Source organism: Heptranchias perlo, unplaced genomic scaffold, assembly GCF_035084215.1.
Source record: "Heptranchias perlo isolate sHepPer1 unplaced genomic scaffold, sHepPer1.hap1 HAP1_SCAFFOLD_53, whole genome shotgun sequence".
In the NCBI taxonomy this organism is placed as follows: Eukaryota; Metazoa; Chordata; class Chondrichthyes; order Hexanchiformes; family Hexanchidae; genus Heptranchias; species Heptranchias perlo.
In genome coordinates, this window is record NW_027139548.1 from 2,732,438 (window position 1) to 2,747,450 (window position 15,013).

At 45.0% G+C, this 15,013-nt stretch overlaps 1 protein-coding gene across 1 annotated transcript; it reads left to right on the top strand.

Moving 5' to 3' along the window:
- Positions 1 to 1,093: 1,093 nt before the first annotated feature.
- LOC137315021 (probable G-protein coupled receptor 139) lies at positions 1,094 to 1,930 on the top strand. The gene has a single exon (XM_067979977.1). It carries the CDS (start codon positions 1,094 to 1,096, stop codon positions 1,928 to 1,930), a length of 837 nt encoding a protein of 278 aa, XP_067836078.1.
- The last annotated feature ends 13,083 nt before the right edge of the window (positions 1,931 to 15,013 follow it).

The window sequence follows — 15,013 nt, forward strand, 5'->3', positions numbered from 1 at the left end:
CGCTTTGGTGCCTGTTTGATCATGTTACAGATTCCCGATAATGACCTCATTGTAAAATCACAGAGTCGATGGGAAAAAGTGATAAATATCAGTTCATAATCAACGGTTCCGGGCTGCAGGCAAGACACTATTCTGGTCGATAAATCGGAGACAATGGGTGCACGTATTTTCTCGCTTGACAGCAGGAGGGCGGGTAACGCCATTCCATTGCACAGTAGTCAGCTCACGAAAGTTTGTTTTGCCTGACTGCATTGCACCGATTCAATTGCTAACAGGCACGATGGGCCGAATGGCATTCTTATAAGCTGTATCCGTATGTGGCTCTGTGATTCTATGATCACTCTGCTTAATATGGGTAATTACTTGGATTAAGACATTTCCCTCTAACAGGTGACTTTGAAAGATAATGTGTGAAGCATTTGTTCAAACCACAGCGAACGCGGCCCAGGGAATTGCATCTTGCTGCAAAGAACCTTTGCGGGTTTCTCCAGTTGCCACTCTGCTATCCTGCAGGGCCGTCTGGGATATTCCGGGGTTGATTTTGGACTTTACCATCGAAGGTTGACCATCGCCTGGGCGGAATGCGTGGGCAAATCAGTAGCACCAATTCAGGGGATAACTGATAAATTTGAGTGGGTGGAATCCGTGGTGAAACCTTCATGGCGGTGTGAGCTCAGCGCTCAACGCTGCACCGAAATATATATCTGGATGGATGACAGAGAATCTGGTTACTTATTGACTTTCAAAAATCAACAAGGTCACCCGCTTCCCTCCCCCAATCCTCATTCTCCAGGTGCTCCCCGTTTCCAGGCTGTTCTTGGAAATCTCGGACCAGCTATTTTTATCCCTTTAATTTTTCTGTGTAATGTATTCCTTCTTTTTAACATTCTCGCTAATGCTCTCCCTTAAAAAGGAGCCCGTGTACATCACCGTAAGGAGCATCACTGCTGAACATTTCAAATATATACAGTGAGATTCCACCTGAGTGTCCCCAGTAAATTTCCTCTTCTCCCTCTTTCTTACAGCAAATGTAGTGACAATTGTGATTCTCTCCAGAGGAAATTGCGGCCTTTCCAAATGTGTCTCTGTCTACATGGTGGCCATGGCAACAGCAGATCTACTGGTCATTATCTTCAATGTAATAGTCAATCAGATATTCAATTATCACTTTCCGTATTCTTTCCTGTCCTACACTGTGGTTTGTAAGTTCATTCTGTACAATAATTGTGCCGTAGTTGATATGTCGGTATGGTTTACAGTTTCGTTTTCATTTGACCGATTTGTGTCGATTTGCTTTCAAGAGTTTAAAAGGAAGTATTGGACCAAGAGAACGGCAATCGTGGTTACAGTAACGATCACTGTCCTGGCTTATTTAAAGGGCATTCCTATGTTGTTTTCATATGGACCTGAACGAATAATTAACAATGTGCAGTGGGGATGCTGGCCAAAGATGGAAGTTTTTACATTACCTGCATGGGAAGCATACAGCTGGATTCAGACTCTGTCAGCCCCATTGATTCCCTTTGCTTTCATAGCACTGTTTAATTCTTTGACCGTAAGAAGAATTTTAGTGGCCAATAGAGTCCGCAGAGAACTCCGCGGTCACAACACTAACAATCAGAGTGACCCAGAGGTGGAGAACCGAAGGAGATCCATCATTTTACTCTTCACTATATCGGGCAGTTTTATACTGTTGTGGATAACAGCTGCCGTGAGTTTTTCTGTCACCAGGCTTTCGAGCACCGTTTATTTCCAAGGTGATTATTCAAACCCTGGATATATCGCCACTGAAAGCGGATATCTGCTCGAGTTTTTGAGTTGCTGCACAAATACGTGTATTTATGCAGTTACCCAGAGGAATTTCAGAGAAGAACTGAAAACTCTACTGAAATCTCCCTGGTCACTGATTCGCAGATTGGTTAAAAATTAGATAAAATTAAATCAAACCAAAGATTCTTCTCATAACTAAATCGAAATTTCAAATCATTCTCTGTATTAGAAAGTCCTTCTTTCTGTTAATCTGAAAAATGGGAGATGTTGGGCAATGATCTGAAATAAAATAAAATTATGGAAAATAAAACCTGTTGAAGGTAACTGCAATATTACTTGTCGGGTTCACCGGGGCAACAGTAGCATCAGCAGGGATCCTGTTGCGGAATTGGAGCAGGTTCCTGAAAGTTCATTAACAATTCGCTGCGAGAGTGAAGTAATGCTCATTCTCAGCTCCTGCCTGTCACCATGACGTTTAACTTCCTTATGGAAGCGCACGAGAAGAAAGAGCCATTATTGCAAAGAGTGTGAAAGGGGAACATTCGTGCACGGAGTGAGCAATTTCAGAGTTTGGTCATTGTCGAAGTTCGGTGCGGTGGGTGAAAGAGATGCTGCTTTGCCTTTTTTTCCTGACTTTTTTTCCGCAGAACGGCGGCGGAACTGAGCAGCAGCAGCAGACCGAGAGCGGGAATAAAAGCAGCAGCAGACCGAGGCCCGAGAGCGTGGATACAAGCAGCAGCAGACCGAGGCCCGAGAGCGGGGATAAAAGCAGCAGCAGACCGAGGCCCGAGAGTGGGGATAAAAGCAGCAGCAGACCGAGGCCCGAGAGCGGGGATAAAAGCAGCAGCAGACCGAGGCCCGAGAGCGGGGATAAAAGCAGCAGCAGACCGAGGCCCGAGAGCGGGGATAAAAGCAGCAGCAGACCGAGGCCCGAGAGCGGGGATAAAAGCAGCAGCAGACCGAGGCCCGAGAGCGGGGATAAAAGCAGCAGCAGACCGAGGCCCGAGAGCGGGGATAAAAGCAGCAGCAGACCGAGGCCCGAGAGCGGGGATAAAAGCAGCAGCAGACCGAGGCCCGAGAGCGAGGATAAAAGCAGCAGCAGACCGAGGCCCGAGAGTGGGGATAAAAGCAGCAGCAGACCGAGGCCCGAGAGCGGGGATAAAAGCAGCAGCAGACCGAGGCCCGAGAGCGGGGATAAAAGCAGCAGCAGACCGAGGCCCGAGAGCGGGGATAAAAGCAGCAGATCTGCAACAAGAGTAAACTGCAGCGTGACGTCACTGGTGAGGCAGGTAAGTGATTGGTGGTGACTGTGGGCTAAGTTTTAAGTTAACAAATAGCAGAGAACTAAATTTTGAAAACTCAACTTAATTTAATTGGTCTGATAAATTAAAAGAGGTAAATAATTTGATTAACACTAAATTAATTAATTATATAAGTAAAACAATGGGAGAACAGGAGATGTGTTGCGGCAGCAATATGTGGGAGCTTGTGGACAGTTTGTCCAGGGCGACTACATCTGCGGTAAGTGTCTGTGGCTCAAGGAACTTCGGCTGCGAGTTGAGGAGCTGGAGTCCGAGCAGTGGACATTGCGAGATATCAAGGAGGGAGGAAGCTACCCGGACCTTTCCCTCCAGGAGGCAGCCACACCACTTCGATTAAATACTTTAGAATTGACACGTGGTCTGGGACAGGAGGGTGTGACTGCGAGTGAGGCAGGTCCCGGGATCCAGGAGGCAGGAGCCTCAGTCCATGCGCTTGTCCAATAGAATTGAGGTTCTTGGAACTCTTGTGGACAAGTGAGGAGACTGTGGGGAGGATAAGCAAACTTACAGTGGCACCGTGGTACGGAAAGCCGTTCAAGTGGGGGGAGTAAACGGGAAGGTGGTTGTAATAGGCAACATTATAGTTAGTGGGACGGACACTGTTCTCAGCAGCCAGGAGCATGAGTCCCGAAACCTATGTTACCGACCCGGTGCCAGGGTTAAGGACATCTCCTCCGGGCTGGAGAAGAAATTGAAGTGGGAGGGGGAGGATCCAGTTGTCGTGATCCACGTCGGTACCAACGACAGAGGTAGGACTAAGGAAAAGTTTGTGCTCAGAGAGTTTGTGCAGCTAGGGAGTAAATTAAAAAGCAAAACCAAAAAGATAATAATCTCTGGACTAGTACCTGAGCGACGAGCAAATTGGCATCGGTTCAATCGGATCAGGGAGATGAATGTGTGTCTCAAATATTGATGTGGGAGAAAGGTGTTTCGATTCGAGGGGGACTGGCACCAGTACTGGGGAAAGAGAGAGCTGTTCTGTTGGGACAGACGACACCTGAACCATGTTGGGGCCAGTGTTCTAGCGAATCGAATAACGAGGGAGGCAGATAGTGCTTTAAACTAAATAAGTGGGGAAGGTTCCCGCTGCAGAGAAATCAAGAATGCTAAATAGAAAAGATAAGGAAGCAGTGCAGGAAAGTGATAGGAGTAAGGATAGCCAAATTGTGTCAGGAACGTACAGATCACACAAACACATACCTGTTATTTATATGGACTTCCAGAAGGCATTTGATAAGGTCCCACGTAAGAGACTGTGAGCGAAGTTAGACGCCCATGGAATCGATGGAAAAGTACGGACTTCGTCAGGAAGTTGGCTGACCGAAAGGCAGCAGAAAGTAGGGGTAATGGGTAGGTACTCACATTGGCAGGATGTGACCAGTGGAGTCTCGCAGGGATCTGTCTTGGGGCCTCAATTATTCACAATATTTATTAAGGACTCGATGAAGACATAGAATGTCGCATATCTAAGTTTGCCGATGACACAAAGATTGGTGGTATTGTAAGCTGTGTAGATGAAAACATAAAATTACAAAGGGATATTGATAGATTAGGTGAGTGGGCAAAACTGTGGCAAATGAAATTCAATGTAGACAAATGTGAGGTCATCCACTTTGGATCAAAAAAGGTTAGAACAGGGTACTTTCTAAATGGTAAAAAGTTAAAAACAGTGCATGTCCAAAGGGACCTAAGGTTTCAGGTACAGAGATCATTGAAGTGTGATGAACACGTGCAGAAAATTATCAATAAGGCGAATGGAATGTTGGCCTTTATATCGAGAGGACTAGAGTACAAAGAGGCAGAAGTTATGCTGCAGCTATTCAAAACCCTGGTTAGAATGCACCTGGAGTACTGTGAGCAGTTCTGGGCACCGCACCTCCGGAAGGACATATTGGCCTTGGAGGGAGTGCAGCGTAGGTTTACTAGAATGATACCCGGACTTCAAGGGTTAGGTTAAAGGGAGAGATGACACAAATTGGGGTTGTATTCTCTGGAGTTTGGAAGGAAGAGGGTTGATCAAATCGACGTTTACAAGATATTAAGGGGAACGGATTCGGGTGGATAGAGAGAAGCTATGTCCCCTTGTTGGGGATTCTAGGAGTAGGGGGCACAGTCTAAAAATTAGAGCCAGATCTTTCAGGAGAGAGATTAGAAAACATTTCTGCACACAAAGGGTGGCAGAAGTTGGGAACTCTCTTCCGCAAACGGCAAGTGATATTAGCTCAATTGCTAAATTTAAATCTGAGATAGATAGTATTTTAGCAATCAAAGGTATTAAGGGATATTTGCTAAAGGCGGGTATATGGAGTTAGATCACAGATCAGCCATGATCTTATCAAATGGTGGAGCAGGCACGAAGGGCTGAATGGCCTGCTGCTGTTCCTATGTTCCTGTGTTCCTAATATTGCACTGACAAATAGGGTCAGGGTAAGATTGGAGGGTGGCAAATGTAACCCCACTATTGAAAAGGGAGGGAGAGAGAAAACAGGGAACGACAGAAAGTTCAGTCCAACATCAGTCGGAGGGAAAATGCTAAAGTCTATTATAAAGGATATGATAACAGGACACTGAGAAAATATCAACGGGGTTAGACAAAGTCAACATGCATTTATGAAAGGGAAATCGTGTTTGCAAACCGACTGGAGTTTTTTGAGGTTGTAACTGGTAGAATAGATAAGGAAGAACCAGTGGGTGTGGTTTATTTGGATTTCCAGAATTCCTTTGATAAATTCCCACACAAGAGGTTAGTGTGCAAAATTGAAGCATGTGGGATTGGTGGTAATGTACTGGCATGGATTGAAAATTGGTTAACAGACAGAAAACAGAGAGTTGGAATAAATGTGTATTTTCGGTGTGGCAGGCAATGACTAGTGGGGTACCACAGGAATCAGTGCTGGGCCCCAGCTGTTCACAATATATGTTAATAATTTGGATGAGGGAACCAAATGTATTATTTCCAAGTTTGCTGACGACACAAAACTAAGTGGGATCGGGAATTGTGAGAAGGATGCAAAGATGCTTCAAGGCGATTTAGACAAGTTCAGTGAGTGGACAAATACACGGCAGATGCATTATAATGTGGATAAATGTGAAGTTATCCACTACGGAAGGAAAAACAAAAAGGGAGAGCATTATTTAAATGATGATAGATGGGGGAATGTTGATTTACAAAGGGGCTTAGCTATCCTTGTACACCAGTCACTGAAAGCAAACATGCAGGTGTAGCAAGCAGTTCGGAAGGCAAATGGTATGTTGGCCTTGGTTGCAAGAGGGTTTGAGTACAGGAGCAAGGATGTATTACTGCAGTTACACAGGGCCTTGTTGAGACCGCACCTGGTGTATTGTGTGAAGTTTTGTTCTCCTTACCGAGGAAAGGATATACTTGCCATTGAGGGAGTGCAGCGAAGGTTCACCCGACTGATTCTTGGGATGGGAGGAATGTCGTATGAGGAACGATTGGGTCGATTCGGCCTGTATTCATTCGAGGTTAGAAGAATGAGAGGGGATCTCATTGAAACATATTAAATTCTGATAGGTCTAGACCGACTTGATTCAGAGAGGATGTATCCCCTGGCTGGGGGTGGGGTCCGGAACCATGGATCACAGTCTCAGGATACGGGTGAACTCATTTAGGAATGAGATGAGGAGAAATGTCTTCACTCACAGGGCGGTGAACCTGTGGAATTATCTACCATAGAAGGCTGTGGAGGCCAAGTCACTGAATATATTTAAGATGGAGCTAGATATTTTTCTAGACACAAAAGGCATCAAGGGGTATGGGGAGAGAGCTGGAGTATGGCATTGAGATTGAGAGTCACCCATGATCATATTGAATGGCGGAGCAGGCTCGAAGGGCCAAATGGGCTGAATGGCCTGCTCCTGTTCCAATTTTCTATGTTTCTATGTTTCTCATTCAAGAGGAGAGATGAAAGCAGGTGGCAAGTGAGTCCGTTTATTGCCTTGAAGTGGGTACACCCGGTGTGAGAACATTAAGTTGGACAGAAAGCTAGTAACAGACACGCTGATGTGGAAGGGGAGACAGAGTTTAGGAAGAGACGTCAGAGCTACAGAGTTCCCAGCGAGAGATGGCGGACCAGCTACACCAGAGTATGAGCTGGACTATAAGGTTTTCCAATAAGGAGAAGGGGTTAGGCTGTCGGAAGAGAAAGATCTCATTTGACACTTCATGTGAATCAAAGATTGTGGGAACCGGAAGGGATAGAGCTGTTGAGAAATGCTGACAGTCTCATTCCCATCAAGGCAGTGATCAGAGAATCAAAGAACCTTACAGCACAGAAGGAGGCCGTTCGGCCCGGCGTGCCTGTGCTGGCTCTCGGAAGAGATGTCCAATTCAATCCCACGCCCCAGTTTTTTCGCATAACGCTGCAAATTAGTCATCTTCAATGCATGTCCAATTCCCTCTTGAAAGTTCCTGTAGAATCTGTTTCCACCACTCTTTCAGGGAGTGTGTTCCAGATCTCAACAACCCTCCGTCTGAAAAAAAATGTTCACTCACTTACGCTCTAGTTCTGTGGCCAATTATTTTAAATCTATGACCTTTGTTTACCGACCCACTTGTCAGAGGAAAGTTTCTCCCCATTTGCTCTACCAAAACCCCTCATTATTTTGAATACGTCCACTAGGGCTCCTTGGATTCTCAGGTTTATAAAAATCTGTTGTTTTATCTGCTGAGCTATTCGGGCTCTGACGTTGGCTGTGCACACAGCGACCTTCACTGGCTCACATGCAAGGTTACATGCCCCGCCCGCCATATTGAGCATTTCCGACTGCAGTGATCCCTCCTGGACAGCGCATTTCTCTCGCATACCCAGACTGACTGCCTCCCACAGGGTGCACTTCACAAATACTCACCCTCCCACCAACTACAAGCTCTTTAATAGTGGCGTCAGATGTGACAAGTGATGATCCCCATTGATCTGTACTGGAGCCTTATCTTTTCACTGTAACAATTAATAATTTGGATGAAGCAATAGAGAGTTGTATGTCCCAGTTTCAAGGTGACACACATTTAGGAAGGTGAGTAAGTAGTGCAAATCGGAGCAGAAAGTTACAAGGGGACGTTGGCAGATTAAGTGAATGGGCAAAACTTTCTAAATGTTGTAAAAGTGGGAGCATTGGAACAGGAGGAGGCCTTCCTGCCAAACGAGCCTGCTCTGCCATTCAATTAGATCATTGGCTGACCTGTATCTCACATCCATCTACGAGCTTTAACTAACCCTTAATATTATTACGGAACAAAAATCTATCAATTGCAGTTTTAAAAAATTTCAATTGACCCCGAACCGGAGCAGCTTTTTAGGGGACAGAGTTCCGGATTTCCGCTATCCATTATGTGCAGAAGTGCTTCCTGACATCACCCCTGAACAGTCTAGATTAAATTCAAGGTTCTGCCCCCTTGTTCTGGACTATCTAATCAGAGGAAATCGGTTTTTTTGTCCCTATCAAATGATGTAATCATCTTAAACACCTCAAACAAATCTGTCCTTAATCTTCTATTCCCGGGGAAATCCAAGCCTAGTCTATGCAACATATCCTCATAATTTCACCCTGGTATCATTCTGATGAATCTGTTCTGCACCTCCTCCAAGGCCAATATATCATTTGTGAGGTGCGGAGAACAGAACTGAAAATAGTACGACAGATACGAGAAGCTAAGAATTGTGAGCGAGCAAAGAGATTCATTGGTACCAATCTCATGAGCACTGCATGACATGCGTTGTATTAATGGATTGCATAGTATCCTAACAGCATAAATTTCTTGCTTTCGTACTCTATGCTTCTATTTATAAAGCCAAGGATCCCATATCCTTTTTAACATCCTTCTCAACTTGCTCTGCCACCTTCAAAAATGTGCTTTTGTGTACCCAGAAGTCTCCCTGCTCATGTACCCACTTTAAAATTGCACCATTTAATTGATAGTGCCTCTCCTCATTCTTCCTACCATAATGTATCACTTCACACTTCTCTGCGTTAATTTTATCTGACTTGAGTCTACCCATTTCACGAGTCTCTCCATGTCAACCTGAAGTATGTTACTATCCTTCACATTGTTTACTCCATTTCTGAGTTTCGTGTCACAGGCAAACTTTGAAATTATAACCTCTATTCCCAAGTCCAGGTTATTAACATCTAACACTGATAGCATTCGTCCTACTACTGAGCCATTGGGAACACCAGTGTATACTTCCCTCCAGTCTAATAAACAACCGTTCAACACAACTCTCTACTTTCTGTCCCTTAGCCAATTTTGTATCCTTGCTGCCACTGCCCCTTTAATCCCATGTGGTTTAATTTTGCTAACCAATCTATTATGTGGTACTTTATCAAACCCAATTTGAGAGTCGAGATACATAATATCAACCACACTACCATCACCAACCTACTCCAGTACTTCATTAAAGAACTCAATCAAGTTAGTCAATCGTGCGTTTCCTTTAACAAGTAAATGCTGACTTTCATTTATTATCCCATACTTTTCCGGGGTTATGGGGAATAGCGCGGGGCGGGGTGGGAGGTGGCGTGCTGGAGGGTGGCACTAATTGGACAGCTCTTTCAAAGAGCTGGCACGGGCACGATAAACTGAGTGGTCTCGTTCTGTGCAGTATCATTCTATGTTTCCATCTTACCCGTCCTCTCCAATCTGAACCGTTTTGGTGAATCTGACTTCTTCTTCTCAACCTGACCTCTTCTGCACAATTTGATCCCTTCTCCTCAATGTGATTCCTTCTCTTAAATGTGACCATTTTTCTCAAGCTGACCACTTCTCCCCAATCTGACCCATCTCCCCTACCTTATCTCTTCTCCTCAATCTGACCCCACCTCCTCAATCTGACCCCTTCCCCCAATCTTATCCCTTCTCCCCAATCTGCCCCCTTCATCCCAATCTCATGCCTTCTCTCGAATCTGACCATTCTCCCCAATCATAACACTTATCCTCAATCTTATCTCGTTTCCTAAATCTGACCCTTCTCCTCAATCTGACCCTTCTCCCAATCTTATCCCTTCTCCCAATCTGACCTCTTCTGCACAATCATAGTGTCATAGTATCATAGAATGTACAGCACAGGAAGAGGCCATTAAGCCTATCGTGCCTGCATCTTTGAAAGAGTTATCCAATTAGTCCCATTCTTCTGATCGTTCTCATAGCCCTGTATGTTTTCCCTTCACGTATTTATCTGATACCCTTTTGAAAATTACAATTGAATCTGCTTCCACTACCCTTTCAAACAGTGCATTCCTGACCATTACAACTCGCTGTGTAAAAAATATTTCTTCATGTCGCCTCTGGCTCTTTTTCCGATCACTTTAAATTGCTGATCTTTGGTTACTGACACTTCTGCCACTTGAAACAGTTTCTCCTTATCTACTGTATCAAAACCGTTCATAATTTGGAACACCACTATCAAATCTCTCCATAACCTTCTCCGTTCTAAAGACAACAATCACAACCTCTCCAATCTTCACACGTAACTGAAGTAACTCATCGCTGGTACTATTCTATTGAATCTCTTCTGCACCCTCAATAAAGCCTGTAACATCCTTGCTGACGTATGGTGCCCAGAATTCAACGCAATACTCCAGCTCAGAACGAACCATTGTTTCTTAAATGTTCAACATAACTTCCGTGCTTTTGCACTCTATGCCACGATTAATAAAGCCCAGGATTCCACCTGCTTTTGTAAAAGCCTTCTCAACTTGTCCTGCCACGTTAAAAGATGTGAATGTGTAGCCCAGGTCCCCGATATTCGTGCAACCCTTTCAAATAGTACAAATGTAAGGAGTCGCACAACACCAGGTTATAGTCCAACAGCTTTATTTGAAATCACAAGCTTTCGGAGCTTTGCTTCTTCGTCAGTTGTGAAGGGTTGGAAAAGGCACAGCACATATCGTCAGAGAACAATGCCTGGTGATTACAGATAAACTTTCTAACTGCCCTTTATCACAACTCGGCAGAGAGATAATCACAGCAATCAAAGGAGCGAATGGTGTTCAGACAGGTTCGTCAGGGAAACATTACATTCAAGAATACTGATTACACAAGGGGTCAAATCACAAAGACAGACACAGAGAGAGAGAGAGACACCAGAAAGAGAGAGAGAGAGAATGACCAGTTGTATTAAAAACAGATAACTTTTTTCCGCACCCATGAGGAAGGCCTCAACCGGGATCTATGGGTTCATTTCACGCTACATGTCACCCCACCAGTGAAAAAAAGTTATCTGTTTTTAATACAACTGGTCATTCTATCTCTCTCTGCCTTTCCGGTCTCTCTCTCTCTCTCTTTGTGATCTGACCCCTTGTGTATTCAGTATTCTTGGATGTAATGTGTCCCTGACTAACCTGTCTGAACACCATCCACTCCTTTGATTGCTGTGATTATCTCTCTGCCGAGCTGTGATAAGGGGCAGTTAGAAAGATTATCTGCAATCAGTTCTGGGCGCCAGATCTCCGGAAGGAAAAACTGGCTTTGATGGGGGTGCCGTGCAGATTCACCAGAATGATACCGGGGTTTAGCGGGTTAAATTATGACGACTGTTTGCATAATCCAAACGAGTATTGCCGTGAGTAGAGAAGATTGAGGAGTGACCTGATCGAGGTGTTTAAAATGTAAAAATGATTTGATGGGGCAGATACTGAGAAACACTGGTGAGGGAATCAAGAACTGGGGAAGTAATCTTATAAATTACAAGGCCATTCATTAACGAAATAATGGAATCATAGATTCAGAGAATGAAACAGCACATCAGGAGGCCATTGTCTCTCGCCATCGAAGCTGTAATATCAATCTCCCACTGAACTTTAAATATTTAACAATTCTGCTCGAGCCGTTTACTCGAGAATAGCGATTCTTGGGCTCAGTGTTCATTACACTTTTCCTTTTGCTTTTTTCTTTTGCACAGAAAGAGACTGATAGAGAAAGTGATGTGTTCGATATGAAAATAAGTATTTTTCTCAAACTTGTCCGACCTCATCGTGGTCTCCAAACAATTGATGTTTCCGAATCCATCGATGACTCCCAATCTATTGATAATTCCCCAAACCATTATATTTCCAACACAATTGAGAGTTTGTAATCGATTGATGTTTCTCGATTTATTAACCATTCACAATCCTTTCCCTGCTCCCAACCCTTTGATGTTTTCTATTCATTGATGTTTCATTTAAAGTGAGAGATCCCGAGCCCATGTCCATTGATTTTACTGCAGCCCCTGTGCCTGGGGCTGCTCACGGTCACTTGATGAGCGGTTCGATATTTCGGTGCATTAAGCTCAATGCCGGAATGATTCACGCGTTGGGTTCTGCGTCTGTATTCAGTGTCTGTACTACCGGCCTCGCTGTACTACAGGAGTGAATATCTGAAAAAGACGGGCTCGGCCTGATTTGTGCTTGCATCCACACCGGAAACTGGGACTGGAAATGGCTGGGGTTCCGGTTATTTATAATTTTAAATTTATTGATTGGGAAAATCTCCTGACCATCTGTAATAAATGTAAACAAGGGAATGTTGGATTGAGACTGAAACAGACAGATATAAATGTGACACCTTCTGTGCTATCGATTTTAAATCTCTGAATATTTTGATGCAGATTCAGTACATATTAGACCAGTAGATGCGAATGTAATTATGAAACTCATATTTGATCAAAGTCACCACGAATGAGGTTGGAACCCCCGTGTGTTGGATTTTAACCCAACGCCTTAACCACTCGTTGATTCAGATCTAGGAAATTCTGCTTTGGAAGTGACCCATGGGGTAAATTGGCTCAGTATCAATTCCACTGTTCTTTTTTCTATTGCAGAGAGTGGGAAAGAGACAGAGAGACAGGGGAAGAGGGACACACACATACAGATTAAGAAACAGCCATAAAGAGAAAGAGTAGTAGAGAGAGAGAGAAAGATATAGGCTGAGAAGGAGGCATAAAAGAGACTGAGAGAGACCGATAGCCAGAGATAGAAAGATAAAGAAAAAGAGAGAGACAGAAAGTCGAAGAAACTAACAGAATTGGAAAAAAAAAGTAGCTGGAACTAATTGTGTGTGCCTTTCTCCATCTCTCGCTGGAAATGTAGTTTAAAGTATTTTAAACACATTCACCAGGACACGGCAAACTCTATTTTAACGAAACAATTGTTAAAATTCGATTTCAAACGAATAAATATTTCCCCACAAGTAAATTCCTGAGCTGACAAGCGAGCTGCTTCTCCGGGTGATAAAGTGAATGGTCACTTTGCTCTGAAATGCCAGCTGTGTTCTGCACTGTCAGGTTCGGTTGGGAATGACCCAGTTGCAGTGAAATAGGTAACAGCCGCCACTAGTAATGTTCGAGTGTGGTCAGCACCAGTAACGTTAGAATAGAAACAACATCCCGGCTGATCCATCTCAGCCTACTCCCGATATCCCCACCATCACAGAAGCCAGTCTTCAGCCAATTCGAATCACTCCACGTGATATCAAGAAACGGCTGAGTGCACTGGATGCAGCAAAGGCTCTGGGCCCCGACAACATCCCGGCTGTAGTGATGAAGACTTGTGCTCCAGACATAGCTGCGCCTCTAGCCCAGCTGTTCCAGTACAGCTGCAACACTGGCATCTACCCGACAATGTGGAAAATTGCCCAGATATGTCCTGTCCACAAAAAGCAGGACAAATCCAATCCGGCCAATTGCCGCCCAATCAGTCGACTCCAAATCATCAGCAAAGTGATGGAAGCTGTCGTCGACAGTGCTATCAAGCGGCACTTACTCACCAATAACCTGCTCACCGAATCTCAGTTTGGGTTCCGCCAGGACCACTCGGCTCCAGACCTCATTACAGCCTTGGTCCAAACATGGACAAAAGAGCTGAATTCCAGAGGTGAGGTGAGAGTGACTGCCCTTAACATCAAGGCAGCATTTGACCGAGTGTGGCACCAAGGAGCCCGAGTAAAATTGAAGTCAATGGGAATCAGGGGGAAAACTCTGCAGTGGCTGGAGTCATACCGAGCACAAAGGAAGATGGTAATGGTTGTTGGAGGCCAATCATCTCGGCCCCAGGGCATTGCTGCAGGAGTTCCTCAGGGCAGTGTCCTAGGCCAAACCATCTTCAGCTGCTTCATCAATGACCTTCCCTCCATCATAAGGTCAGAAATGGAGATGTTCGCCGAATCCCCCACCATCAACATCCTGGGGGTCACCATTGACGAGAAACTTAACTGGACCAGCTATATAAATACTGTGGCTACGAGAGCAGGTCAGAAGCTGGGTATTCTGGGGCGAGTAACACACCTCCTGACTCCCCAAAGCCTTTCCACCATCTACAAGGCACAAGTCAGGAGTGTGATGGAATACTCTCCACTTGCCTGGATGAGTGCAGCTCCAACAACACTCAAGAAGCTCGACAGCATCCAAGATAAATCAGCCCGCTTGATTGGCACCCCATCCACCACCCGAAACATTCACTCCCTTCACCACCGGCTCAATGTGGCTGCTGTGTGCACCATCCACAGGATGCACTGCAGCAACTCGCCAAGGCTTCTTCGACAGCACCTCCCAAACCCGCGGCCTCTACCACCGAGAAGGACAAGAGCAGCAGGCGCATGGGAACAACACCACCTGTACGTTCCCCTACAAGTCACACACCATCCCGACTTGGAAATATATCGCCGTTCCTTCATCGTCGCTGGGTCAAAATCCTGGAACTCCCTTCCTAACAGCACTGTGGGAGAACCGTCACCACACGGACTGCAGCGGTTCAAGAAGGCGGCTCACCACCACCTTCTCGAGGGCAATTAGGGATGGGCAATAAATGCCGGCCTTGTCAGCGACGCCCACATCCCGTGAACGAATAAAAAAATAGTTGCAGTGAAATAGGTAACATCCGCCACAAGTAGTGTTCGAGTGTGGTCACCACCAGTAACGTTAGAA

What these genes read in the sequence shown, in the direction of transcription:
- LOC137315021 (XM_067979977.1), top strand. Translation starts at nt 1,094, where the DNA reads ATGGTGGCCATGGCAACAGCAGATCTACTGGTCATTATCTTCAATGTA.